The sequence below is a fragment of the Vicugna pacos genome, chromosome 3 (assembly GCF_048564905.1).
Source record: "Vicugna pacos chromosome 3, VicPac4, whole genome shotgun sequence".
Lineage (NCBI taxonomy): Eukaryota > Metazoa > Chordata > Mammalia > Artiodactyla > Camelidae > Vicugna > Vicugna pacos.
The window spans coordinates 113,426,032-113,450,872 of NC_132989.1; the positions used below are offsets into that span (position 1 = coordinate 113,426,032).

The following is a 24,841-nucleotide window of genomic DNA, read 5'->3' on the forward strand; positions in this document are numbered from 1 at the left end:
GCCCAGCCCAGCCTCTCTGGCCCCGTAGGACCCCAGTGCTGGCACTCAGCGCCCCAGGGGTGGCCGTCAACTGAGGGGCACAGCCTCTGTGGGGCGGGAGCTGAGCTGAGAAGGACCCAGAGGAAGACCCCACGGTGCACGGGGGAGGGATGGGGACAGAGCACTGAGGTCGGGGGCTGCTTCAGGATCCTTTGCTGGGATGTCCTACGGGTCAGCATTAAGGAGACATCCAGAGTCAACTCTAAAGAACGTTCTGGAAACCCAGCTTGAATCTGGCTGATGAGACGTGCCTCTACCCTCAGAAACAACTTGCATTTTGGTCGCAGACCTCCCCTCCCGCCGACAGATGACATGTGTATTCAGGTGGCCTCAACTAGAGAGAGGCAAGTTCATGCTTCCGGCTCAAGTTCCCTTTGTCTGAACTTTAGAGCCTTACATCAGACCAAAACAATTTCGGGGACTGGAGATTTTTAAGGGAACGCCATTCGCAGTTCCCTGACAAAGTCACTCTTAAAAAAGATCGGCCTTTTAAGACCAGGGACGGACCCCAGAGCCCGCTGGCCGGCAGGGTGGTCATGGGCACCCGTGCTGCAGCCAGGTGTCAGCGCTTCGTCCCGCGTGACCCCTGCACAGACGCTCGCATAGCCTCCCTCCACCACCGTCCCCACCAGAAGGTGCATTTGTTGCAATCACTCAACCTGCATCGACACACCACTGTCAGCCAGAGGCCACAGCTTACCCCAGCGTTCACGCTCCATGTTGCGCAGTCGTGGGTTTGGATACGTACCCATCGTTACAATGTCATAGAGTAGTTTCACTGCCCTAAAAGCCCCCTGTGCTCTACCTGTGCGTATCCCCCAGCCCCACCCCGACGACCACCGATAGTTTCACTGTCTCCACAGTTTGCCTTTTCTAGAAAGTCACGCACACACGAAGTGTCCTTTTCAGCTTGGCTTCTTCCCCTTAGTGAAGTGCGTTTAATGTTCATCCGTGTCTCTTCGTGGCTTGACAGCTCGTTTCTTTTCAGAGCTGAATCTTGTCCCATCGTGAACAGTCCTCCACTGTCTGGATGCACCCGAGTTTATTTACCCCTCTACCTCCTCCATTCTCTTTCATTACTGACATACATGATTTTTTGATAGAGTGAAACTGGTCTGTGCTTTTTTGAGCTCAGATGTCCACATTAGCAAGTGTATTTACGACAATACTCATCCATTCTCAGTCTTACAAAACTCCATCCAAATTTCTCTCCTTGACCTAACCAGTTTGGCTGGTCAGTGATTCGATGAGGTTCTTTTGGTAAATGGGGGTGGTCCCCAGAGACAAGAGGAGGCGGGGGCCCCGTGTCCCTCTCCTACAAGACGGTCGCAGGGACAGCAAGTCTCCTCCCAAGTTCTGCCGAAGGGACAGACACTTGTCAGTAAGCAGGCCCCACAGCTGTCGCGGGCCCTGTCCCTGCAGGCTCGGTGGGGGGCGCTGTTGGTTCTCAGGCCCCTAGACCGCACGCCCTCTGGGAAGCAGCAGGCCCGGGCAGGAACCAGGGCGTAACGGGCAGAAGCCCGGCTCCTGGGGCAGGATGACGCGGGAGGGGCGTGCTCCTCTCTGCAGGGGAGTCCGTTAGACACTAGCGGCCCTCCCTGGAGAGCACATTTTTAGAGGGAAATGGAGAAGAGGGAGGAAACCCAGGGAGCCAGCCAAGTGGCTGGAATCTTCTAGAGCAGGGCAAGTGGAAGTTCATTCAACTAGACCCCAGGTCTTTCTGACATGAACCTAGAAGCCTGTCACCACTTGTTGCCGGGGTGACACGCTGCTCCGGGTCGCCCCGCGTACACTCCCCGCCCGCGAGCCGGGATCAGCCCTGCCGCCAGGCGTCCTGCTCCTTTCCGCGAACAGAGCCATCGGGGACCGCCTCCTGGCCGCTGGGTGCTCCCCCGGTGCGGGCTGCGCCGCTGCATCTAGGCCTTTCCAGGGCGCAGGGATGATGATTTCCCAGCGATGCTCCAGTGGTAACTCAGGACCACAGGATTCTGACTTTACCTTCTCTTTCTTCACTCCTCCATGACGCAAACCTAGGTTCTCCCTGACACCAAAACACTCACTCACTCGCCCCATTACCACCGTCACTGGTTACTGAAAAGAGCCTGGGACTTTCAACTTGGCTTCTGTCTATTCCACCAGGAACATTCAGATGACTGAGCTGTAAAGCCCCTTGGAATAGTTCCTGTGATTATGCTGACTGGATACACAGTTCATCGGTTTCATTTTACTTTCAGTTCTCAGGGACTTTTCAATGTAATTTTGTTCTGCAATTATGTAAAATACATGGAGGATTCCAGTCAACAGAGAGGTCGGTGCAGAGGAGTCCGGGTCCAGCTCTGCCTCCTCCATCCTGTTTCCTCCCCCCGATAAACACTTTCTTTTTTGGTTCAGCTGTCAGCGCTCTTTACCTCCTACCGGTCTGTTTCTGTCGGTGTCTAGGAAGGTCCACGTTTCTGCTGTAGCGGTTGCCCTCCGTGTCTCTGTGCGACACCCTCCGTCCTCTCTGGTGCTGGTTGTCTGCTACGGTCAACACTGAAACTGCCTGGAAAACTCTTCCCTCTCCACCCTCTGTATGTCTGATATGAACGTCATTTCACCTCCAGTTAATAATGTACACAAGTAGCAAACAGACGCTTTTCATGTGGACCTCTGGGTCTCTGATACTCGTTAGATGTCACGCACCTCGTCGTCAGAGCACGGGCATTACATACAACAGCCTGGCAGGATCACCATCTCGTGGTTCAGCCCTCCGGATAAATTATGCATTCGATGCTCCATACTGGTCCTTATGCTGACCTCTCCGACCTCTCTGGTGGTCTGAAACCCTCTAGCTGCTTCCCCAGGAAGGGTTCACTGGAACAACATCCCCGAGGATGCCTCTCTGGGCCTTTATACCTCCAAGTCCCTCATGAGCTAGCTCCACGCCCGACTTTGACAACAGCCTAGCAGCCTGTTCACCCGGGTGCCCGGCCACATCCGACAGGCCCACCGACACTCCGGGCAACTCAGCCCTGCAGACCCCGCGGGCCACTCTCCAGAGCTGCGCCCCAACCGCGGGCAGGAGGCCCTCCCAAGTCCTTGTGGTGCCCTTGCAGGAGTGGCTGCGAATCCCTTATGTTAAATTGTCCCTTTTCTGTTTCCCAAATGATGGGCAGGCCAGCGTCTCTTTGTCACATGCACACGTCCTGTGCTCCCCACCAGTGAGCCCCCTGAGGTGGCTGATCATCTGGCTTAAAAAAACACAAAACTCTCTGTGTCTGTCATCAGGTCAGTGTCATATTCACGGGGATGTCCCAACGTTCGTGTGTCTTCCTTTGCACACCCTTCCTTTGCACACCTTTCCTTTGCACACCCTTCCTTTGCACGCTGCTTCTTGCTGCAGTGCTTCCCCTGCACACACCCAGTGACTCCACACGACTTACCACTGCTCTTATGCAAAACCTAAGGTGTCTTCTTTCTTATCCCCGTGTATAGTAGTATCATAGAAGGATAAAATACTAAAACTTTAGGGGGAAGTGAGTTTTGAGAAGGTTTAAAGCAACTCAAAAATTATAAAAGCTTTTAAAACTCCGACTCTGAAAAGTTACTTGTAATTTGATGAAGAGTCTCCACTGTCCATTCCCGGGGCGAAGGCTCGGCCATGAGCCCAGGCAAATGATCACCTCAAGTACCGCAGTTTCATGTTCAGATGAAAACTATACCCCATGCCTCAGTGCAAAACCTGAAATGCATTTTAGGATAACTGCCAATGCGCCTCCTAACTCTGGGTTTTCAAGGTATTTGAAAACCTGTATCATTTATCAGCACGGTGTGTGATAAATGTGCAGAGAACCAGTAAGACAACCATTCCCACGTTCTCAGAAAAACAGTCTGAGATGTACTAATTGGCCTTGTCAGTTTGAGACTTCATATATAAAGAAAGCAAGGAAGGGTCTCGGATGCTTGCCTCCGTCCCGCAGACCACGTGCTGGTCCAAGCTGCTTGTCCAGTTTGCTTCCCAGCCCTGCTGCTCATCCAGCCAGCGAGCCCCAGGCCCTCCTGTCACAGAAGATCCGGCTTTGGCAGGAGCAGGGAGCAGAGGGCATCGGCCTTCCTGCTGGTCAGACTTTCAAAGGAAGAGGAGAAACAGCTGGTTTTGAACTGCTCACCCCACCTCCGCACTCTGCCGTGGCCAAAGACTGTTCTACTCAAAAAGATCACTCTGCTGCTGAGGATGTTTTGCATTTCAGGCTCTCAGAAGGACTCGGTGAAGAATAATCGTTCAATAGGCCCCCAGGACGCATCGGCCACATTCTGCTACGAGAAAAAACTCACACTTCGTATGTATGTGGTTAATGACAAACTGTATTTGGTGCCAAGGTTTTAAAAAGCACTATTTTGACATTAAATTGTGTTCCTGTCTTTATTAATGGCCTATGTCTTCTGAGTTTTCTTTTTGAGGTTTTCTAAATTTTCCTCTGTAGAACGAAGAAATCTGAAAGTCCTATCATGCCATTCTTTTTAGAGTCTCTAAATTGGAAACAGATAAAGGCACGTATTAGTAACTTCTTATAGCACACAATACAACTTCTATGGAACACCGTATAATTTGTAAGTTTTACCTTAAAATTTTGATTATTTATGGGCTCCAATCGTAAGTCTTACCTCTAAAAATAAAGTATTCTGTTTTCTTATATTAAAAAAAATGGGTGTTTATTCCTAGGCAAAAAAAGCAGTACTATGTTATGGATTTTTCTTTATTGACGACTCAAATTTTAGTCACTAGTATAACAAAAATATCCTTCTGTTTAAAAAATTGGTCCAGTAAAACTCAAAGGACTGTCTCGAGTCTGTGAAACTTTGGCATTGACAACACTATCTCTTTTGATTTTTCTCTTTGTCTATAGATAGTTGTACCTCTTAAAAGATGGTGAACATTAGTAAATTTCTACTGACAACATCAGCAGATGTAAAAACATGGAACCATAACAACGTTCATTTTCAATGTCAGTGGGAAAATGAGAACTGCCTTGAGGTCTCATTTTTAAAAGTAAAAGGAATACAAGTTAGTGATTCTAAAAGATATTTTACCATAAAAAGCAACCTCCTCTTACAGGCCCAGGGGAATTAACACCTGTGGAATAGCCCCCAACTGTGGCCGCCGGGAGGTGGAGGGGGTCTCGGAGGAACCACACCGGTAGCCCCGAGCACCTGCGCTCCTGGGTGTGAGGACTCCCAGCCTCTGCTCAGGCAGCAGGAGGACCCGCTTACAGTCCCTGTTGTGCTGATACTGAAGGAAAGCCAACCGGAGCTCCCCACAGGCGGGGAAGAGCCACTGACCACGTAACGAAAGAAAACCATGGAGTAAAACTTTGCTTGGCCTTTTCCTGCAAAATACAGTAACTCCTCCCCTTAGGTACCATCCGTGGCTTGAGAACAACCACATCAGCATCCTTCTGCTGACAGCAGAGGTCACTCTAACCTGCTGGGGCCTCCCCAGCCTCCCAGGCTAGGTCAGCCCGGGCGCCCCCAGCCCAGAGCTTCTGCCCCCCAGCTCGGCCTGCCTCTCCACGGGCCACCGCCAGGGCTCTCGCCACCTGAGTGGCCGTGAAGGCAGTGCAGGGCAGGGTCCAGCATCACCCGCTAAGGAGATGTTGAGGGCTCTGAAACGCTTTGGGAACCAAGGAATGAATGAGTCATGGAATGAATAAAGGATTGTTGAATCGGCCGAGACAAAGAGGAAATCACTCCTGCTGCACAAAGCAGCCGAGTTAACAAGTCTACGTTGGTGGAGTGGGCGGGGGGTCTGACCCAGTGACCCAGGCCGGGGCATCGGGGCGGGGCGCTCCCCACTCAGCTCGCGGCCTCCATCCGGCACGCAGGCCAGGCGCTTGCGGGTGGTGGGGAGCGGGTGGATTTGCTCTCAAAGGATGACTCAGAAAGCCCAGCTCACGCACCCTGCCCGCTCTGAGGACTTAACCAGGGTGCCCAGGTCCATTCAGGTGCTTCCTGGGAGCCTTGTGGGGGGCTGTCCTCAGCTGGGGTGCACAAGGCACCTGGTTATAGACCAGGGCCTCCCACCTGGCAGGTAAGTGTGCTTCTTTACCTTCAGCCCTCCTCCTGGAGGTCAAGCCGACCTCCCCCTTCCCAGGGGTCTGTAGCCAGACCCCGGCAGCTGGAGGCCACACTTCATCTCCTCTGTCCCCTGAAGTCCTCTGAAATCACTGCTGCCAGGGACACAGTGACCACCGTAGCCAGCGTAAGGGACAGTTTTGGGGTCTGCCACACTGGACAAGGCCCTCCTGCTCTCTCCTGCCCAGGCCCTTCCGGGCCTCACTTTCCCCAGCTTTCCTCTTCCTGCTCCAGCCCCTCCTCACTCACTGCCCCCTCCCCAAAGGCTGTGGTCTCCTCACACTGGGATGTCCAGCCCAGACCTGAGCTCCCTGACCCACCCTGGGCCTCCCAAGTCCTGCCTCTCCCAGGTCCTTCCTGGGAGAAACACAAATGTCCACTCAGGAGGCCACGACAGCCATCTGGGGCATTCCTGGATGTCTCTCTCCTCACTCCTCACATCCAGTCAACCACCGCAATCCAAGCAGCACTGAAAAACCTCTCCCTTCTTTGTCATTTCTTGTCTGGACCTCTGCAGAAGCCTCCTAACTAGTCTCCTTACATCTGCGACTCAAGGAGAATTCTAACCAAAAATAACCACTATGTTCCCTCTCTAAGACCTTCTATGGCTCCCTAGTGCCACTAGGCATAAGCCAAACTCCTCAGGGGCTCCCACGCCCCTCCACCTCAACCACCTGTGGGGTCCATCCACACATGTCCCCCCAGCACCGCTCAGCGTGCAGACCCTACCCCAGGCTGGTGGAGCAGCCCACGTGGCTGTGCTCTGTACACAGCAGGGAAGATGACTTCACGGACAGACAGAAGGAGGAAGGCGCTGCTTTATGGCAGAGCCCTTTAGGGGAGGCCTCCCTGAGCAGAGGACACTTGGTGATGGTGCAGGCAGGGGGAGTGGGTTGCATGTGGGGATGACACTGGAGGGCTCAGGAGAGAGGAGGGTGATGCCCTGAGCTCAAGGAGTGGAGATGGCTGAGTGGGGGGGCAGATTCCCCCAGGGTGAGGAGGGGCCTGAGGGTGGGATGTGGGTGGGAGATAGGCATGAGCTGAGGGGGCCCAGGAGAATGAGGGAATGGTGGCCAAGAGATGGGGGTCAGAGAGGGCAGAGTGTGGGGCCAGCCGAGGTTTGATGGTGTCCAGAGGGAGTGACCGAGGAGTCATAGCTTCGTGGTGGGGAGGGATAAGGAGAGGGTTAACATGTCAGTGGACAGGAAAGAAAGACTGGATCACTGAGTCTGGGGGCATAGCTCAGTGGTGGGGGTCTCCAAGAGGGTGCAATTTTGAAGGGAGGAGAGGAAGTGGTTTGGAGGGACAGGAAGGCTGGAGCATGAGGGGAGAGGCCACGGAGGCAAGGGCTGCTGGTGGCCAGGGTCCCGAAAGGAGGAAGTGAGGTGGGGGCTCATGCCGCATCCCAGATGGGGCAATGGGGGAGGCCGAGGGGACAGGAGTCTGGGCTCAGGCTCTCAGGGGCCAGGGGAGCGCAGCTGATACAGCCCCATCACCTTCACTGTCACTGTCACCGTCACCATCACCGTCCCTCAGGCCCTAGCTCTCTTATGATCCAACCCACCCCCTACATCCCTGCACAGAGGCAGCACTCTGTAAAGGTCTTGGGCTTAAGATGGGAAGTGTGCGGCTCGGACGACTGTTGAGGGCACTTGGGGTGTGGCCGGGAGGGGCTGGGAGGCCCCGGGGGCCTGGGGGAGTCACCTGCTAATAATCGCAAGCCTTCCTCTAGCCTGACCTCTGGGCGGCACCGTCATCACACTCAGAGCCGCCTCGCCAGGCGGGGCCCCAGCCGCCCCCACCTGCTGGGCCGCTCTTCCTCCGTGCCCCCTCCTCCAGGCAGCACGGCCCGGGGGCTGGGGGCACGGGGTGGCTCCACACTCACTCCCTCCACTCATTTCCATGTTTCATTGTTGAGAAATGAATTCTATCTTACTTTTGAACATGCCCTGGTTTTAAACCATCCGTTATCCTGTACTTAAGAATCAAGACACATTTCCCATAACGTTTCTTAACGGCAGATAACGTTTCCTCCCTCTGAAGTTACCCCTCCTGCGGCCCAGCTTTGTCCAGCACCACTGAGCCACATCTCGGAGCCCAGAGGAAGCTACGTTCCTTCTGCGGGAGGCTGGGTTCGCTGGAACAAAGTCGTCTGAAGACAGAGGAGAGTGGGAGGAAGGGAGCCCCCGACCCCCCGCACACCTGAGCTGCAGGGCGCGCTCACACTCACACGTTCTCCTTCAGAGAGGCCAGGTAGGTCTCCGTGTCCGAGGCAGGTATGTCCGAGTCGAGTCCCGACAGGTAACGGTAGACGTAGGAGAAGGTCTCGAACGGGATGCAAGCGGGGCCGCCCTCGGGGTCGCTGGTCAGGATCTCACACAGGTGCTTCATCGCGGTCGTCAGCGACTAGGGACACGGCAAACCGGGTGCGAACACGGTTATTACCGGGCTTCGCTAGCGAGCAAAGCCGGCAGCAGGAGAAACACTTGTTGACGTTTTACGGAAATTTTCCCCAAATTCAGAACCAGGGGAATTTATAATTGTCATAAAGAGAAAGGAAAGGTTTGATCAAGATGCGATTAATTCCCAGATTTTATTTTATGAGGAGGAAGCAGCTACCCTGTTGACAACGGACCTCTCAAGCCAATGCAGACCCTCCAGCCCCTTCGGCCCCATGACATACCTACAGGGACGGAGCGGACTGTCCCCAGTCAGAGACCACCTGTAGAGGGTGGGGACTGGCAGGGCAGGGCCCACTGTGCCCCGGCTCTGTGCAGGCTTCAGGTGGGGCTCAGCCTGGCTCTGGGCCTTGTCGCAGGTCCGGAAGGCAGAAGGCCTGGGTCAGCCACCACCCCCACCCCCGCCAACATGCCTGACTTTCAGCAGAACGCTCGTCCTCAGAGAAGCCTTCCCATCTCCACATGGCACAAGCTTCCAGAACATGCTGACCACCCCCACCGTCAAGCCACAAGGGTGCGAGGAACTGTGCTCAGGGTAGGGGGAGCCACCGCCTGGGTCAGACACACCGGGAAGGCCCACGAAGCTGAGGGGGCTGGTCTCAGTGTTAGCTCTCATGCTGACCTCACAGAGCATCTTGGACGAGTGTTAGGATCCATCACTTGCACACATGCAACAGAGGAGCGGGGAGCAGCCCCCGCGAGCTGGGTTACGTTTCCAGGAATGTTGTGAGGTGGCTGATCTCACGGCTTGACCTAAGGAGGAAGAACCTAAGGGAAGACGAGGAGCCCAGACTGCGAGCCTGTAGGACAGACTCAGACCCCCCACGAGAAGCTCCTGAGGGAATGAATCTGGGCTGCACTCACAGGAGGAAAGAGCAAGGAGGGCTACAGAGGACAGTCCCCAGGGAAAGCCGCAGACTTAGGGAAGGTCGCACACAGCCCTGCTTGACTGGGACAGAGACCGGGGGGAGGTAAATCCAGCGTCCCTGAGGACACGTACAGGGCCGGAGCCAGATCTTTTTTTTTTTTTTTTTTTTGGAACACATTTATTATTTCGCAGTTTCTGTGGGCCAGGAGCCTGAGCACTGTCAGCCTCCAGTCAGGTGGTGGCCAGGGTTCAGTTCTCATCCTGAGGCAGGACTGGTGGTGGAGCTACTTCCAACCTGCCTCAGGGTATTGGCAGAACTCACTTCCTGTAAGACCGGTCCGGGGCACTGGCTTCTTGCCGGCTGTTGGCCGAAGTCCCCCCTGAGCCCTTGAAGGCCACCTGCAGCTCCCTCTCTGAGGTCCTCTTAGAACACAGCAGCTTGCTTCTTCAAAGCCCCAGGACTTTGGCCAGGTTCTCACAGTAAATATCAGAGAAAAATCACCTGTGCTTCCGGCAGGGGGAGGGGAAAGGCAGCTGGACTGAAACAAGGTTCACGTCCCAGGCACGAACGGGCCTCTCATCTACTGGTTAGAGTAACTTTGTGAGATGAGGTCAGCGGGGCCCAGAGAAGCTGAATCACTTGCCCCAGGTAAGCCAGCTGGGACCCAGTGCAGGCGGTCGGCCTCCTGAGCCCAGTGGTGACCACACATTCCACCACCGCTAACGGCCACTGGGCTGGCTCAGGGAGTGAGTGACGGGCAGACTGGTGCCTGGATTCCAGGCGTTCAGCCGGAGGATGTGAAGCCACCTCCCCCATCACCATCAGCCCAGGGCTTTGGGCGTCTGCAAAGCCACTTCCCACCTGCCCTGGCCGGGACTCGTGCCCCTGCTGTGCTGGAATTCCGGGCCGGGGACAACACAGTTCCGACGTTAGCCTGACACTGGGGGCAGAAGGATGCTCTAATTAGAAAAATGATGGCATTCATTTCTCCAAGGACCACCGTGCACACCGATGCCCCTGAAAGGCTGTCCTGAAGGAGGACTTGGAGAAGACAAAGTTGTGTCTTTCACAGGTTCCTTGCTCGAGATGTCAGAGATGGGTTTTTTATTAGACTTTGCTGTTTTACCCAACATGATGGTGGAACGTCGTCATGTGTGTGGAACTGCGGGGCCTCACTGAGGGAGGAGAGGAGGCAGCAGCTGGTGAGGAGCCCACAGATGAAATCTGAGTGACGTGATGTTCAAATGCTTCCGAGGAAGAGGTATTTAAGGAAGAAATCCATCCAAACATCCTGGCATCACTCTGCAAAGGCGCAATGACGCTACCGGTGTTAACACTTCTGACAAAAAGATTTGCAGCAATTTTTAAACCCAAAAGGATTCACAAAGCAACTTGCTTGGTTTGGAGAGTTTCTTTCCCTGAAACAGACTTCTCAATTCCAGGGGGTCGTGGGTCCTAAGGCTACAGCTCGCCAGCCACAAGGACCCCCCCCTTGGCAGACGTCCCTTTTGACCTCCTGCAGATTTTTCCTCTGGTTTGTAATCCATCCAGGAGGAGGGGACTGCACTGTTGTCAGGCAAGTGTTCACTCCTGAGCCGCATGTGAACCTGGAGACGCATGAGAAACACGAGCATGGAGGTCCTGTGGCTTCCTGAGCATCCTCGGCGCCTGTCCTGTGGGTCTGTCATTTCAGAATTTCAGCGGTTCTCATGACGATGAGCGCCTCACAGCGCCCACAGTGTCCCATTTAGCTGCAGAGAATGACAACACGGGTGATACCCTGGCTGACCCTTTGATGAGAGTAGGAACAGATAGGGACTCGCTCCTGTGGTGTGGCCTGAGCTCGAGGGAGACCGGACTCTGCAGCCTGCAGTGCCATTGACCCCAAATCTCCGTTTTAACAGCCCTTCTCATTTCCTTACCCTCACAGATTTCCTAGTTCACAACGCGGTCGTGGGCTTTGTGACCGATGCAGGTGGGAGACCCACACTCTTAGGGGGTGGGGGAGCGGTGTGGGCCTGGAGTGAAGCCAGTCCATCAGGCTGAAGGGATGGACGGGCCACCACGTCCAGCATCCGCCGCTGCCACCTCCCCCTTCCCCACGGAGGAGACGCTCAGCTCAGGGGAGGGGGGTGGGATGTGAGCCCAGGGGCCCACGAGCAGCTGCTTCCTCTCGGTGGGAGGCAGGTACTAAACGTGCCCATGGCCGGAGGCTCACTCTCACGGCTGCACCGGCTGCAGGGGCGACAGAGAGCCACGTGGGCATCTCAGAACCGGCTCTAGGTGCTCAGCGGGGGAACCTGACGGGGCGGAAAGAGGCTGGGGAGTGAGCGAGACGTCGCCGCCACCCCTAGGACAGGGGCTGCCACCCCCAGCCCACCGGGCACCTCGGTGGGTCAGGGACACCAGACCCAGCACGCAGAAGCACAGCTGTGGGCGGATGAGGGTCCGAGAACCGCAGGATGAGTGCAGCTGGGAGGCTGACACCTAGCGCTTTTTAGGGTTGGGACCACTTTAGGAGTCCTGCTCCCTGAGGCCACATCCCAGCCTGTGGGCGGCACGCTCACCAGAGGGGCCCCTCCACCCCAAGCCCGTACTCCGCTAGTGGCGGCCCTGGAGTCCGCGGTCTGAGTTCAGATCCCCCCTGACCACTTCCACCTGCCGCACCTCCCTCTCCATAGCGCCCTATCCCACGATTCGGAGAACAGGACTTTCCTCAAAGCATTGCTGGGAGGACTGAGGAGAAAGCAAAGGGCTCCAAACACGCCCGCACCTGGGGAGAACCCTGGAAACAATGGCCATTCGTAAGCAATCCGCTCGGATGGAAAAGTATGTTACGCGCGTGTACATTTGCCACTGTACACGCAGAGGGATGCTCTTGGGAAGGATAAAGTGCAGGTGCTTTCCAAAGCCTAATCCGAGTCAGGCCCGTAGTTTGCCATTACGTACTTTCTCCGTAAGTGTGTGTGGAGCCGGGGAGGAGGACTTGGTTCATACATTTTTCATGTTATGAAAAAGATCTCCATGCTTAAAAAACAAAATGAAAAGTGTTGATCCACCTCTTTAATGTTTAGTATCGCTGATGGTGCTGCAGGAACGTAAGGTGGAGGTCACAGCATAGACCTGTGATTGCTTCCCCGGGGCAACACCACACAGCCAACCTGCCTGGGGCCCCTTCGCCCTGCGCTTCAGCCCAATTTGTGGCTTTCGATGTGAGAACCAGAGCAGCGCTCAGGGCTTCGGGGATGTCACAATGTCGGCCACACAGGCACGGGCTGCCTCCCCGTCTTGCTTGCTCAGAACCCCCAGCACCCAGAGCGAGGCCCCCCAGAACAGGGCTCGACAGACATCCATGGGAGGAACGAAGGATGAACGATGCGTGTGGCTCAGAAATTTGAGCAGGGGTTCGAGTCTCTGCAGAGAACTTAATTCATCCAACTGGAGTGACCTGGAAGAGAAACCGAAGAGCTCAGACAGCATGTCTGCCACGAGCCGGGAGACGCCGCAGCCTGAGCAGCAGGACTCACTCCGTCACATCGACGCAGAGCAACTGGATGCCAACCTGACAGCATCCTACGTGCAGAGAAGCCACTGTAAATTACTCCTGCCCACCTCGCTTCACTTCTTCATTGGCTCCTTTCTGGAGGTTGGGGTTTTTTTGTTTTCTTTTGTTTTTACGCATAGATGCTAAGATGCCAAACTGCATGAAGCACCGTACCCCAGAAATCACAGCGCCAGGTAAGAACCTCCTGGCTATTCCCCAAACGTGGGCACACAGCACAGCACCAAAGCAAGCCCCAACATCGCGCCTGGTGCCCTCCGGCCCCTGCGGCCCCAGAGCATGGCTGTTTGCTCTGCACTTGGTGGGGGCGGGGGACGGGCCAGGGCGGAGGTGGCATCCCAGGCTGTGAGCTTGACCTGGCAGAGGAGCAGGAGGCTTTCACACTTGAACCTCCTCCCAGAGGTTCCCACAGCGGGAAGGGGCCCCGGGCCCAGGAAGGAGTCAAAGGCCAACAGCAGAGACCACAGGCAGAGAAGGCTCAGTTAGGGGACAGGGTGGGATCCCACATTGGCTGATGGGGATAAGCGACAGGTGTGCACTGTTTATCCATCCCTTCCCGGGTATTCAGTTTAGAGGAGGCTCCACCCTTAACAAATGTCTCCATCTAGCGTCACATACTGCCCGTGCATAAGAGGCCTTATCTTGCAAAACAGAGTTGGTTTGGTTTTAAATTTAGTGCCTAATTCTCCTGATTAGGGAGGTAGAAATTACAAAGATGGATCTCCCAAATGTGAAATATTCTGATTTTTTCATCACTTATAAAAGTCTAAACTTCACAACAAAGTTTAGAGGCACAAATCATAAAATAAAATATTAGTTATTAATTTTGTATTATTAAAATCACGCTTTCACAGAGTTCCAGATGAACAAAGCAACATACAATTTTCTCCAATAACTAAATTTGCCTTTGCCCTTCTCAGTAACACCCCCTGGGGTGCTCCCCGTGACTTCTGAGCCCACAGGAGGGCACCTGGTGGGCGGTGACCACCTCTCTGGCACAGCCAGCCCAGGGCTGACTGGAAACACCCGCGGGCAGTTACACAACAAAAGTCATCGCAGCGCTCAGCCTAACGCCTGGCTTTACCGGGGTCTCCGCGCTTCTCCCCGGGGCCATGAATGGCACCGCTGAATTGCAGTGAAGTCACACAGCGGATACTGCACAGCAGAGGAAATGAATGCAGTACAGCGGTCAATAATGATCCAGATGAATAAACAGAGAACTCTAATTGGGAATGAAGAAAGCTCCAGGAGATTAGTAACAACATGATTACCTTTCCATAAAGTTAAAGCCAACTACAATTAAATACTGTATTTCTTGGAGGACGTGTGTGATCCCGGAAGCATGAGCCCGGGGCTGAGGGCAGTGGGGTCTGGGGCGCAGGTCAGTTGCAGGTACTAGCTGTGTTAGCGGTCATGGTAGGTAGCATTACAGAAGGTAATTCTGGAAAGTTAAAATGGAATTAAGGAGGTTTAGGCATGGACCTGGGATGAGGGCATCCAGTGAAGCAAGGACTGTGAACTGTTCAGTTATGTGCTCTGGGCCAGAGACTGAAGGGCGGGGGCAGGAAAGTGTGCTGTGTCTGCAGTGAAGGGAGCTAGCTCTCTTTTCTCAACCCCTTTCTTTACAAACTTAAAGTGGTAACTCTCCCCGCACTTGACCCCATGTCTCACAGGGCAACTCAAACACTTGAGCTAAAGAGAGATTCCAGATTCCAGATTCCTGAAGGAAGTCTTGCCAAAGTCCTCCCAGCCCCATCCGTTCCCTCCCACCCCACCCGCTCAATTCACGCCGGCAGGGACGCCTGCGCCTTCATTCTGAAGTCGGATGGGTTGTACTTGAACATCAGCAAGGTGGCACCTTATCTGTTAGTTACTAATAACACATTTTAATTAAAAACCAAAATAACTGTACAAAATAACTTTGCACAAGATGAGGAAACAGGTATGACCAAAATGATGTGTCATTTAATAAAAATCATTGATGCATTCTCTTCTAAGACCTAAATGTATTTTAACAGCATCTATATATTTTGTCTACTGTTAATATCTTTTAAATTGAAGCATTCCTATGTATTGAACTTCTGTAAATAAAGTAACTATAAGCCTAAAATACAATAAACATCTGGGAAAAAAATGGTCTTTGGAAGACAAAATTACTAAAGTAATGAAAGTATTCCTTCGGTTTCTTAAACACCTGTTATTTTAAGCTGAGCCTATGATTACACAGAATTATCAATATGCCATTTATAGGTACGTACCCCACCAAGCATGCTACATCCAAGCGCTAAAAATTTTATCCATTCGATTTTGTTTTTGCAAGGATCCAACTCCAAGACAGCTCTGAATTTTTCCCCTGGCAGGCACAGATTTTTCCATTTCTGCTCAAGATCTGCTAATTCCACATATTCCTTGTGGCTACACTGTTGAGAAAACAGAGCATGACAATCTAGGTAAGTTTAAAAGATCCACAAAGTAATATAACGCTTGTGAATATTTGAACAGAGTTGGAGCACCCATCCCTGTCCAGGGAAGAACTCTGAATCCACTGCACCGTTAGTCCAGGGGAGGAGGGGTGGAGAGAGGCAGCGGGGGAGGGGTGCGCGGGGAGGGAGGGGGGTTGGGAAGTAGAGATCAGCAACAAGTTACTTCTTAAAAGACAAAAGGGCTGTGAAGCAAATACGGCCTCGTGTTATGACTTAATAACATTGCGGGCGACCAGGCATTAGGTACATGATTCTCTATGGTCTGAAACACTTCACAATAAAAATAAACTTCAGGAAATCAAATGAAATCCAATCCCTCAACATGTGAACAGTTAAATGGGAGTAATCTTAAACCTGAAAATCAATGTATTCCTCCTATTTTAGACAACCTATGAAAATTAGTAACTTCTGTGATCTGCTAGCGCTCTCCTGTGTGAGAGAGCTTTGAGCAATTTCATCATGTCTTTTCCCAAACTACCCCTTTTCAGTGGTTACTCATTTTCCCTTAAAATAGGGAGCCATGGGAAAATCCTGTTTTCAAAAGTCACTGTATCCTGGACAGGAACACAGGACCTCAGGACGTATCATGGGGACGAGTCACTTTAAAAACCAGGGCTGTTCCCCTGACGTTGCTTTTAGCAATGCGGCCCAACCATTCTGATAAAATACACTTCCTATTAACCCTCCACGTGAGAAGGTGGGTCCCCAGGGCCCTCAGGAGGGCAGTCGGACCTTCAGATGAAGAAAGTGGCAGATTATCCCCTTAGCACTGTTTTTATATTTCAAGAACGATCTTAGCAACAACCCCCATGCCTGGAATTCCATGTTTTCAGAGCTTTTTTTTTAAGTCCCGCAGCACCTAGCGTCTTAATTTGGTATTTAAAAGAAACTATATTTCTATATAACAAGGAACAACTATTTTGAGTTCCTTAAACCAGAGAAAGGCCACTGAACGCAAAATTCCTTCTTTGAATAAACCGTGAAGTTTTATCGGTGGGCTTGTGTGGAGATGGTGGAGGTTTCTGCCAGCCTTTGCCTTAAGTTCAGCTGGCTGGTAACAAAGACCCTCATACCTGCTTGTGCAGAACTTTGAGGAGTCCTTGCGTCAGGCCTGTGTCTGTTTTCTGAGTGGCCACCGGCATTTCGATTCTGTCCTTTACAGGAAGCGGGTCTCCTCTTGACAAAGCTGAGAAATACCTAACAACAACAGACATTGCTGAAGCGCCACAACAAGCCGTTGAAGTCACCCGCTTTCATCAACAACTCCAGAGGGAGACGGTGATCAGGGAGGAGCGCGCTGGGTGCGCTCCCCCAGCTGGGGTCGGGCTCCTCCACACAGCCCTTCGCCCTTCCTGTCTCTGCGGGCCTCAGGTCCTCTGCACAGCGGGGGTGACAGCCCCAGTCTTAGGGACCCCGCCCGGCACTCCTGGGGCTCCCGTAACATGTGGTCCTCTTACCCAGCAAATGCCACATGGGGTCTGAGATGCTTCCAGAGGTGGTGGAAGTCAGGGCCCCACATGCCCCAAGTGCAAGGTCGTGGTCTAATCATGCCACTTTGACAGTTGGCGTCTCAGCCCTGCGTTTCGAGGGGTTTGATTTCAAGCATCTCTGCCTACTCAGCTCCAAGTCGCCCAGAGCAGGAAATCTCCTGATTGGCTAAATCAGGTGTCGCCCTCCCCAACCCTTCACTTTTCCTGCCTGTTTTTTCTTTGTTTGTTTGTTTGTTTTTAGTGCTTTTTCCCCTTGATCATTCCTTTCTGGGACATGAACAGCTAACAGTGGGACAAGTGGGGCATGGAGACAGCTTGGGGCAATAAGTCAGGATGGGGCAACGACCAGGGGGCACCGGTTAGGGTAGGGCTGGGAGTGCCAGCAGCGTCTTCTGCAAAACTCACCCCCTTGGGCACATGCCAGTGGACGCAGGCCGCTAAGTCACATCATCTGCCACCCTCGTGACTTTACCACCACCAAAGAAATGACATACCCAGGAAAATCAAACACTGAATCGTCCAGGGCCACAGGTGACCACTGAAGATAAGAGTAATTAGAAACATCTCTGAATAGGTAACAAAATGTAGATAAATAGGTGTCTGATAGGCTAAAAGAAATTTTACATCCCATTCCTTTTTTTTCTCTCCATCCCTCAAATTCAGCTTTGCTTTCCTGCTGTTAAGACAGTCCAGTCATATTTTGTTAACTTAATGGTTCGAGGGAAAGTCAAAAGGAAGGCAGCAGGTGGACCTGAGGATCGAGAGGGCCAGGGTCAGGGACGGGTGCCTAGTTTCGCCACGTTCCTAATTAGAGTTTTCACCTATTTCGTGGACTTTACTCCCCATAATCCATCAAACCCATCACCCGGCTGACGCAGCCTCTCGAGCCGTGCTTCTCAAGAGGGGGCGATCTTGGTCCTGCCCCCACCCCCAGGAGGCACTGGCAGCGTCTGGAGACCATTTTGGTTGTTCACAACTGGGGGTGGATGGTGTTACGGGCATCTCATAGGCTGCTGAGGATCCACAATGCACAAGACACCACACACCCCGCAAAGAGCTGTCCAGTCCAAAGCGTCAATAGTGTTGAGGCGGGGAAGCTGGCCTGAGTGGCCAGGCCAACTAGGGCCACATGCTCTCGAGTGTGTTGTTTCTCAAGGTGTAGGTGAGCAAAAGCCTTTAGGACCTGACTGGTTCCTGCTGCCATCACAGCATCAGATCCACAATGGCATTATGTCACAATGATGACAAAATAAGGTCCCGCCTATTAGTTGCTGTGACACAGCAGAGGCTAGGGGCCCAGCCTGACTCAGTTCTGCCTCCTGCCAACCTCACCTGGAAAGAACCCTCCCCCGAAAGCCTGCCTGGGCCTTCCAGGTGGAGTCACTTCCACATGCACCCTGCTTTCCTGCTTTGTTTTCAATTGTTTTTTCCTTGCCATGGCCCCTATGTTCATAAGCTGTTTCCTCTTCTGCCTGGTCTTAACCCCAATCTCTGCCTACGAAATCTTTCAAAGACCAATTTACCTTCTTCTGAACAGCATCTCTCCGTGACACATTCTACTCTGAGAGCATCGGGACACAGGGAGCCCACTATGCACACACTGCACAAAAATAATGCTTTAAATATATTTTAATGCTTTGGATATATTTAAAGACAAAGCATTAAATAATGCTTGCTTTTTCTCCTAAACTCCAAAATTGTTCTTGAGAGAAATCAGTTGCATGGAACATTCAGAAAGTTCTCGATTAAGCCTTTTAACGTGAAGCTTAAAATAGTTTTCTCTAAAGCGTTACCAAATATAATGTTCCAAGAAAAAATGATTACATCTTGGAATGTTTTGTAGAGTACGCCTAAACTCTTCTGAGCCGTATCTTTCATTTAGGCTTGAATAATGGTTAAAACCAGAAGCCAAAATTTTGGGCAAGAACCTTGAGTCTTTCAGAAGCAATTAACAGAAGCACTTGTCCCAAGGCAAAGTGCTGGATTAACCAGTAGCCTCGCATGGTAGGTACAATAAGATATCCTGGTCCAAGATATACCAAAGACATCTTGGTCTTAATCCTGGAAGCTGGTGGATCCTCTTTTACATTGTAACAGGGAGTTTGCCAATGTGAGTGAAGATTTTGAGATGGGAAGATTATCTTGGGTCATCTGTGTGGTTCCTAAAAGCAATCGCAAATGTCCCTAGAAGAGGGAGGCAGAAGATGTCACGGTACTTCTAAAGATCGAGGAAGGGGTCAGGAGCCAAACAATACAAGAAATGCAGCTCTAGGAGCTGGAAAAGGCCAAGAGAGGGACGGGTTCTCCCGGGAGCCTCCAGAGAGAGCACAGCCCCACCGGCACCTTGACTGTAAGCTGGTGAAACTGACTTTGGCTTTTTGGCTTCCAGACTGTAGGAGAATAAACTGCTGGTTTCAGCCATTGTGTTTGGTGGTTATTTGTTACCGTAGTCACAGGAAACTGATTCACTTTAGTCGTACAGTATAAAGAAGGTCAGCAGAATACAACATGCTAGTTACAAAAAAAATTAAGTTAAATTTATACTGATTCTTGTGATTACAGAATTGTCTAAGTCTGCTTACTGAAAAAGGGCAAGGAGCTTTCCTGTAAAATCAACAGGGTTTATTTTAATCGTTCTAAGGTCTGTGGACTTGTGACTTTAAAAAGGTTAGTGTCTGTTCCTGGAAATGGTTAGAATGTTTTACTGCAAGAAACTGTGGAGCCTCACATGCTGTGAACTAAGCTGGGCAGAGTTTAACCTTATAGTAGCCTTGGGATGATTACCCCAGCATGACCTCCGTCCCTCTGGTTCCAATAAGCTCAACTGGCACCTAGTCCTGGGACGATTCTCTGAAGACAAGGAATATAATCGTAAGATTCCTCCTTGTAAAAATCATTTTACAAATAAAATAAACGGACAGTGATAGATTTTATATGATGCTGAAACTTTTCACCCAGTGTAACCTTTATAAATTTTAGGCTCCTTGAGTAAATACCACTCTCCAACGACGGAGTTGTCATTGCTTTGTACATAAATGAACATTTTGCAGTACTTTCTGGTCTCGTGGTCAGTAAACCACGATGCTTCCTAGATAGATACTTAGGTTGTAGATACCATCAATGCTAAAGTGAAAGTTTCGCCGGTACTCTAAGTGTCCTGAGCGTTGGACCACTGGCCCAGGAAGGAGGATTCACTAGGCAGGACTGGGCACGGGGACCGGCCGGCTCTCCCAGGCGCTGGCCCCGGGGCGCTTACCCCGCGGACCACTGCAGCACGTCGGCGGGCTGGGTGCGGATCGCAGCCTTGGTGAACTGCTTCAGGATGTCCGGCAGTTCCGGGGGAATGTGGATCTGCTGCGCGCAGAACATGGTGTCGGGAAGCGGCATCGCTCTCCGCAGGCCAGGACTGGGCTGGGAAGAATCTAGGTGTGCTGCGGAGGGAGGAAGGGCGGTTCGGTCAGCCTGGGGCGCCCGGACAGCCGCGACGGCCAACGGGTTCAGAGGCCGGCCCGCTGGCTCTCCTTTGGGTTTGGGGCCAGGCCGGGGTCTGGGCTCCCGATTTTGGAGCCTAGTCGGGGACGGTGGTCAGGGATGGGGCCCGGGCCTGGGACCCGGAACCAGGCTGCGGTCCTGGGTTTAAACGGCGCCAGGCCCGGCTACCCGCCTTTCCCCGGGTTTGGGGTGGGGACGGGGGCCAGGCAGGAGTCTTAGGTTTGGCGGCGACCCAAGAGGCCGGCTTCACGAGGCATGGGCGACTGGCGAGGACTCTTACCCGCGCCTCCTCGGGCTCCTCGGAAATGAGGGCCAACCGCCCGCTCTAGCTATAAGCTCAGACCGGCAACTGGAGCGCAAGCCGCGGTTGTTTCGCAGCGGTATCCAGGCAACCGAGACGCGCGCGGGCCCCGCCCCCTGGAGCCGCACACGCGCACAAACCCCGGGTCGAGGCTGGTCTCCCTCCAGCGCGGGTTGGGAGGGGCAATGCGTTTGCGCAGTTTGGCTTTGCTCCCACCCCGGCTTAGCATTAATAGTTTACAGCTTCACAAGGGGAACGTTTCACTTACGAAAGGTCCATTTGATCGATTTTCCATTGCCAAATGTGAGCAGCGAATTCACAAAGGACCCTCCCCCGCCCCTTTCCTTTGCTCAGTCTCCGCGAAGCTTTGAAACAAGATATACCTCGTGTCCTCCAAAGTAGGAAGAAAATGGTGGAGGCCTGTCTGTGCACGCGGCACGAGCCTCCCTAAAGGAATTTGGCCCCTGCCTTCCCGGCGGGCTTGGTTCATCCTGCAAGTGCCCCTGCAGTTTGTCCAAGATGTGTGCGACCTCAGTGCCTTCGCACGTGCTGTTCCCACTGCCCAATCGGTACCCCTTAGTGTACTCATTTTTCAGATCGCTATTTAAAAGCCACTTAGTGGGCAGTTTCCAGCCAAAAAGAGGATTCTATTTAACTTGTTTTCCTAAGTAAGATAGGTGGTTTAGCCAATCTAATTGGGTCTAGGAGAAAATAAGCCACCTTTTCCCAAACGGTTACTTTGGGTAGGAGAAACTGTTCCATTCTGACCAGGACAGCATACAAGGTGTGAACCTAGCCTGGCCAGCTGCTGCAGCTGCCCTTAACACTCACACTAAATGAAACAAGCCCTGAGACCCACTTCCGCTTGACAAGAGATAACTAGAATGAGCTATTTCCAGGAGGGGCCAAGATGACAAGCCCACGTTCCTTTCCTAGAGACATCAAGCTCTAAACACAACTCCTCTGTCTGGGCAACTTACCTACCAAATGAAGACACACACATTTCCAAATTAACGGTTATTTGCAAAACTGAACACAGGCACTATTTAATGTTGATGATGATATGGGAAAACGAGGAACCTCATACACTGAGAAGAGAGGAGTGTTAACTGGTATATTTGGGGGCCATGTGGCACTTTAAACATGTTTAATGATTTAGCAGCCTTACTTCTAGGAAGTTATCCTACAGGAATACTAGCCTACAGAAATACTAGTAAAGTAATATGGACAACAATGTTTACTGTAGCGTATAATAAAATGAGTTAACTTTCAGAAAACTTAAATCATAATCTTACCCGCACAATGGAACACAATACAGCCAAAATTTTTAATGGAGTAGCTACTTATGTACTGACACAAACAGATGTTCAGAAACGGTGAAAGAAAACTCCGTGCAGTGCAGCCCAGGGCGTGTGCACCTGTGTGGATAAAAGGGTCCGTGAACCTATGCTTATGGAGAGCACAGCCTGGAAGCAGACACCACACTACCGACAGTGCTCACCTCTGGAGGATGGCTTTCAGATTTTATTTTAATCATATATACATTATTTTGGTTCTGATTCATTCATTTATTTACTCAACAATATTTATTGAATGCCAAATATATCCCAAGACTGCCTGGAATACAGTAGTAATCCCCAAATAATTAAGGGAAAACGGGGAAAAAAAAAAAAAAAACCTCTGGAGCCTACATTCCAAGTGAGGGAAAACATGCAAATGTAAACAAGATAAATAAACTGTACAGCATGTTGATAAATATGAAAGAGAAAAATAGAGTAGAACAGAGGAATGGCCCAGTAGCTACAATTTTAAATAAGCCTCCCTTAAAGACATTTTAGTAAAGAAATGAGGATGGGGAGACATTAAGGCATGGCAAATAGAAGTGCAAAGGCCCTGATGTTTGAAAAGGAGAGGCTGCCTGGAGCAAAGTAAACACCGCGCCTGATGGGCCAGACAATGTGAACTTGTGAAAAGTTCTGCTGTGATTGCTTCTAAGTGAAGTATGAATAAAAATCATCAGCCAAAAGTGAGAAAGGAGATGGCACTCTTGAGGTAAGAGAAAGGGTAGGTTGGAGAGAATGTATGAACATATTACTTTAAAAATTGAGGTGTAATTAAAATGCATGAATTGCACGAGTATAAACTCTACAATTCTGTGAGTTCTGGGATGTATATACATGTCAAACCAGAACACCGTCAAGATGGTGAACGCGTCCATCACACACATGCATCCTTCCGCCCCGCTTATGTGCCTTTGAAACCCCTCCGAGTCCCTCCTTGCCAAGCCCCACCCGCACTGATCTGCTTTCTAGATTTCCGTAGGTTACTTTGTATTTTCTAGAATTTTATATAAATGAAAGCATACTATACATTTTTAGTATACCTTCACTCAGCACAATCATTTTGAGATCTGTTCATGTTGCATATACCAATAGTGATTTCCTTTTTGTTGCTGAGCAACATCCCACTGTATGGATAATCATTTATCCATTCACCTGTTGATGAGCACGTGGGTTGTTTCCAGCTTTGGGTTATTACAAATAAAGCTACTTTGAACACTCATGTCTAAGTCCTCATAAGGACTTACGTCTTCTTTTCTTTTGGTAAATAACTAATAGTAGTAAGTACATATTTTAACCTTTAAAGAACTGCCCAACTCTCTTCCGTAGTTGTACCACTTTACATTCCCTCTAGCAGGTTATGAGCGTTCCAGTCTCTCCAGGTCCTCACCATCACATGGTATGTATGGTATTTTTAATTTTAGCCATTCAAATATACATGTAGTGGTCATCTCACTGTAGTTTTCATGTGCATTTTCTTTATGGCTAATTATGTTGAACATTTTCTCATGTGTTTACTTGCCATCTATTTTTCGTTTGCAGTGAAGTACATTTAAATATTTTGTCCATTTTTTTAAAATAGGAAAATAGGTTTTCCTACTACCAAGTTTAGAGACTCCTTTACTTCAAATGCGTTTCCTTTATCAGAAATGTTTTGTAAACATTTTCTGCCACTCCATGACTTGTCTTTTTGTTTTCTAAACCGTGCATTTCAAAGAGCAGAGGTTCTCAATATTGATAAAGCCCAATTCGTCAAATTCTTCTTCTATGGATGGTGCTTTAGGGGTTGTAACCCAGGATTATTTTCCGCTTTGTCTTCTTCACATATAGTTACGGATCTTACATTTAGGACTACAGTCCATTTGGAGTTAATTTTTGCAAATTTGAGATATGGATCAATTTTTAATTTTGCATCTGGATGTTCAATTATTCCAGCACCATTTATTGGACTTCTGCACCTCTGTGAAAAAGCAGCTCTCCATGTATGTGTAAGTCTATTTCTGGACTGTCTATTATGCTCCATCAAACCAATGCATCTGTGAGGCTAGCAGAAGGGACTGATTCAGATAAGCAAAGAACAAAGGAGGGAATGAATTGGGGTTCCCAGATATAAAGCTTCTTGTCCTTAAGAAAAGTTACTAAACAAACACGGAAAAGCAGAAAGACAGTGCACTGTTACTCATGTAAAGGAAATTTCACAAAGATGATGATTAAACAACGTGAAGTGCTATAGAAAGGGGCCTCATCAGGTTACTGACTGTTGACATATGAAGTTTTAGTGCCACATGGGACTGGCAGAAGCAGACTGCAGGGGGTGACAGAGGACATGTGGGGTGTGGGACGAGGGGTGACGACATATACAAAACAGTAATCAAGGATACAGCCAGGTTAACACAGACTCCACAGGTGGATCCTTTCTCTGTGTTCCTCGTGGCATTTTATCCCTACCGACAATAGTATCTTTGGCTCATTTTCCTGTTCTTTTCCATTCTAACTGGGCTCCCTGAAGGCAGACCCCATACTTCGCTCAACTACAGTACTAAGTACAGCGCTAGAAACAAGACACAAAACAAAACAAAAACGGGGTGGATGGGGGAATGCTACCTCCTCAGAGCCTTATTTCACTTGTCATGTTGGTTCTGTCTGCAAGAGCGGCTGCACACTGCACAGTGGGCGGAGGGAATTAATGACCACT

The 24,841-nt window shown here is 51.0% G+C and overlaps 1 protein-coding gene across 2 annotated transcripts; it reads right to left on the reverse strand.

Annotated features, from left to right (window-relative positions):
- Window positions 1–4,365: 4,365 nt before the first annotated feature.
- Window positions 4,366–20,894, reverse strand: ROPN1L (rhophilin associated tail protein 1 like). 2 transcript variants are annotated; one of them, XM_072958851.1, is made up of 6 exons: window positions 20,786–20,894; window positions 20,270–20,444; window positions 16,597–16,720; window positions 15,299–15,460; window positions 8,353–8,556; window positions 4,366–4,548 (listed from the first exon to the last, which is right to left on the reverse strand). In XM_072958851.1, exons 2-5 carry the CDS (start codon window positions 20,398–20,400, stop codon window positions 8,377–8,379), a joined length of 597 nt encoding a protein of 198 aa, XP_072814952.1. In that variant the 5' UTR covers window positions 20,401–20,444; window positions 20,786–20,894; the 3' UTR covers window positions 4,366–4,548; window positions 8,353–8,376. The 2 variants fall into 2 exon arrangements, with proteins under 2 accessions (XP_072814952.1, XP_006198366.2); XM_006198304.4 differs by having other exon boundaries at window positions 8,381–8,556; window positions 20,786–20,893.
- Window positions 20,895–24,841: the final 3,947 nt, after the last annotated feature.

What these genes read in the sequence shown, in the direction of transcription:
- ROPN1L (XM_006198304.4), bottom strand. Translation starts at nt 20,400, where the DNA reads ATGCCGCTTCCCGACACCATGTTCTGCGCGCAGCAGATCCACATTCCC. An exon ending in TCAAAGTTCTGCACAAGCAG is followed by an intron (nt 15,461 to 16,596) that starts GTATGAGGGTCT and finishes TTTTCTCAACAG; the next exon opens with TGTAGCCACAAGGAATATGT. An exon ending in GCCTCTCTGAAGGAGAACGT is followed by an intron (nt 4,549 to 8,380) that starts GTGAGTGTGAGC and finishes TTTCCAATTTAG; the next exon opens with AGACTCTAAAAAGAATGGCA.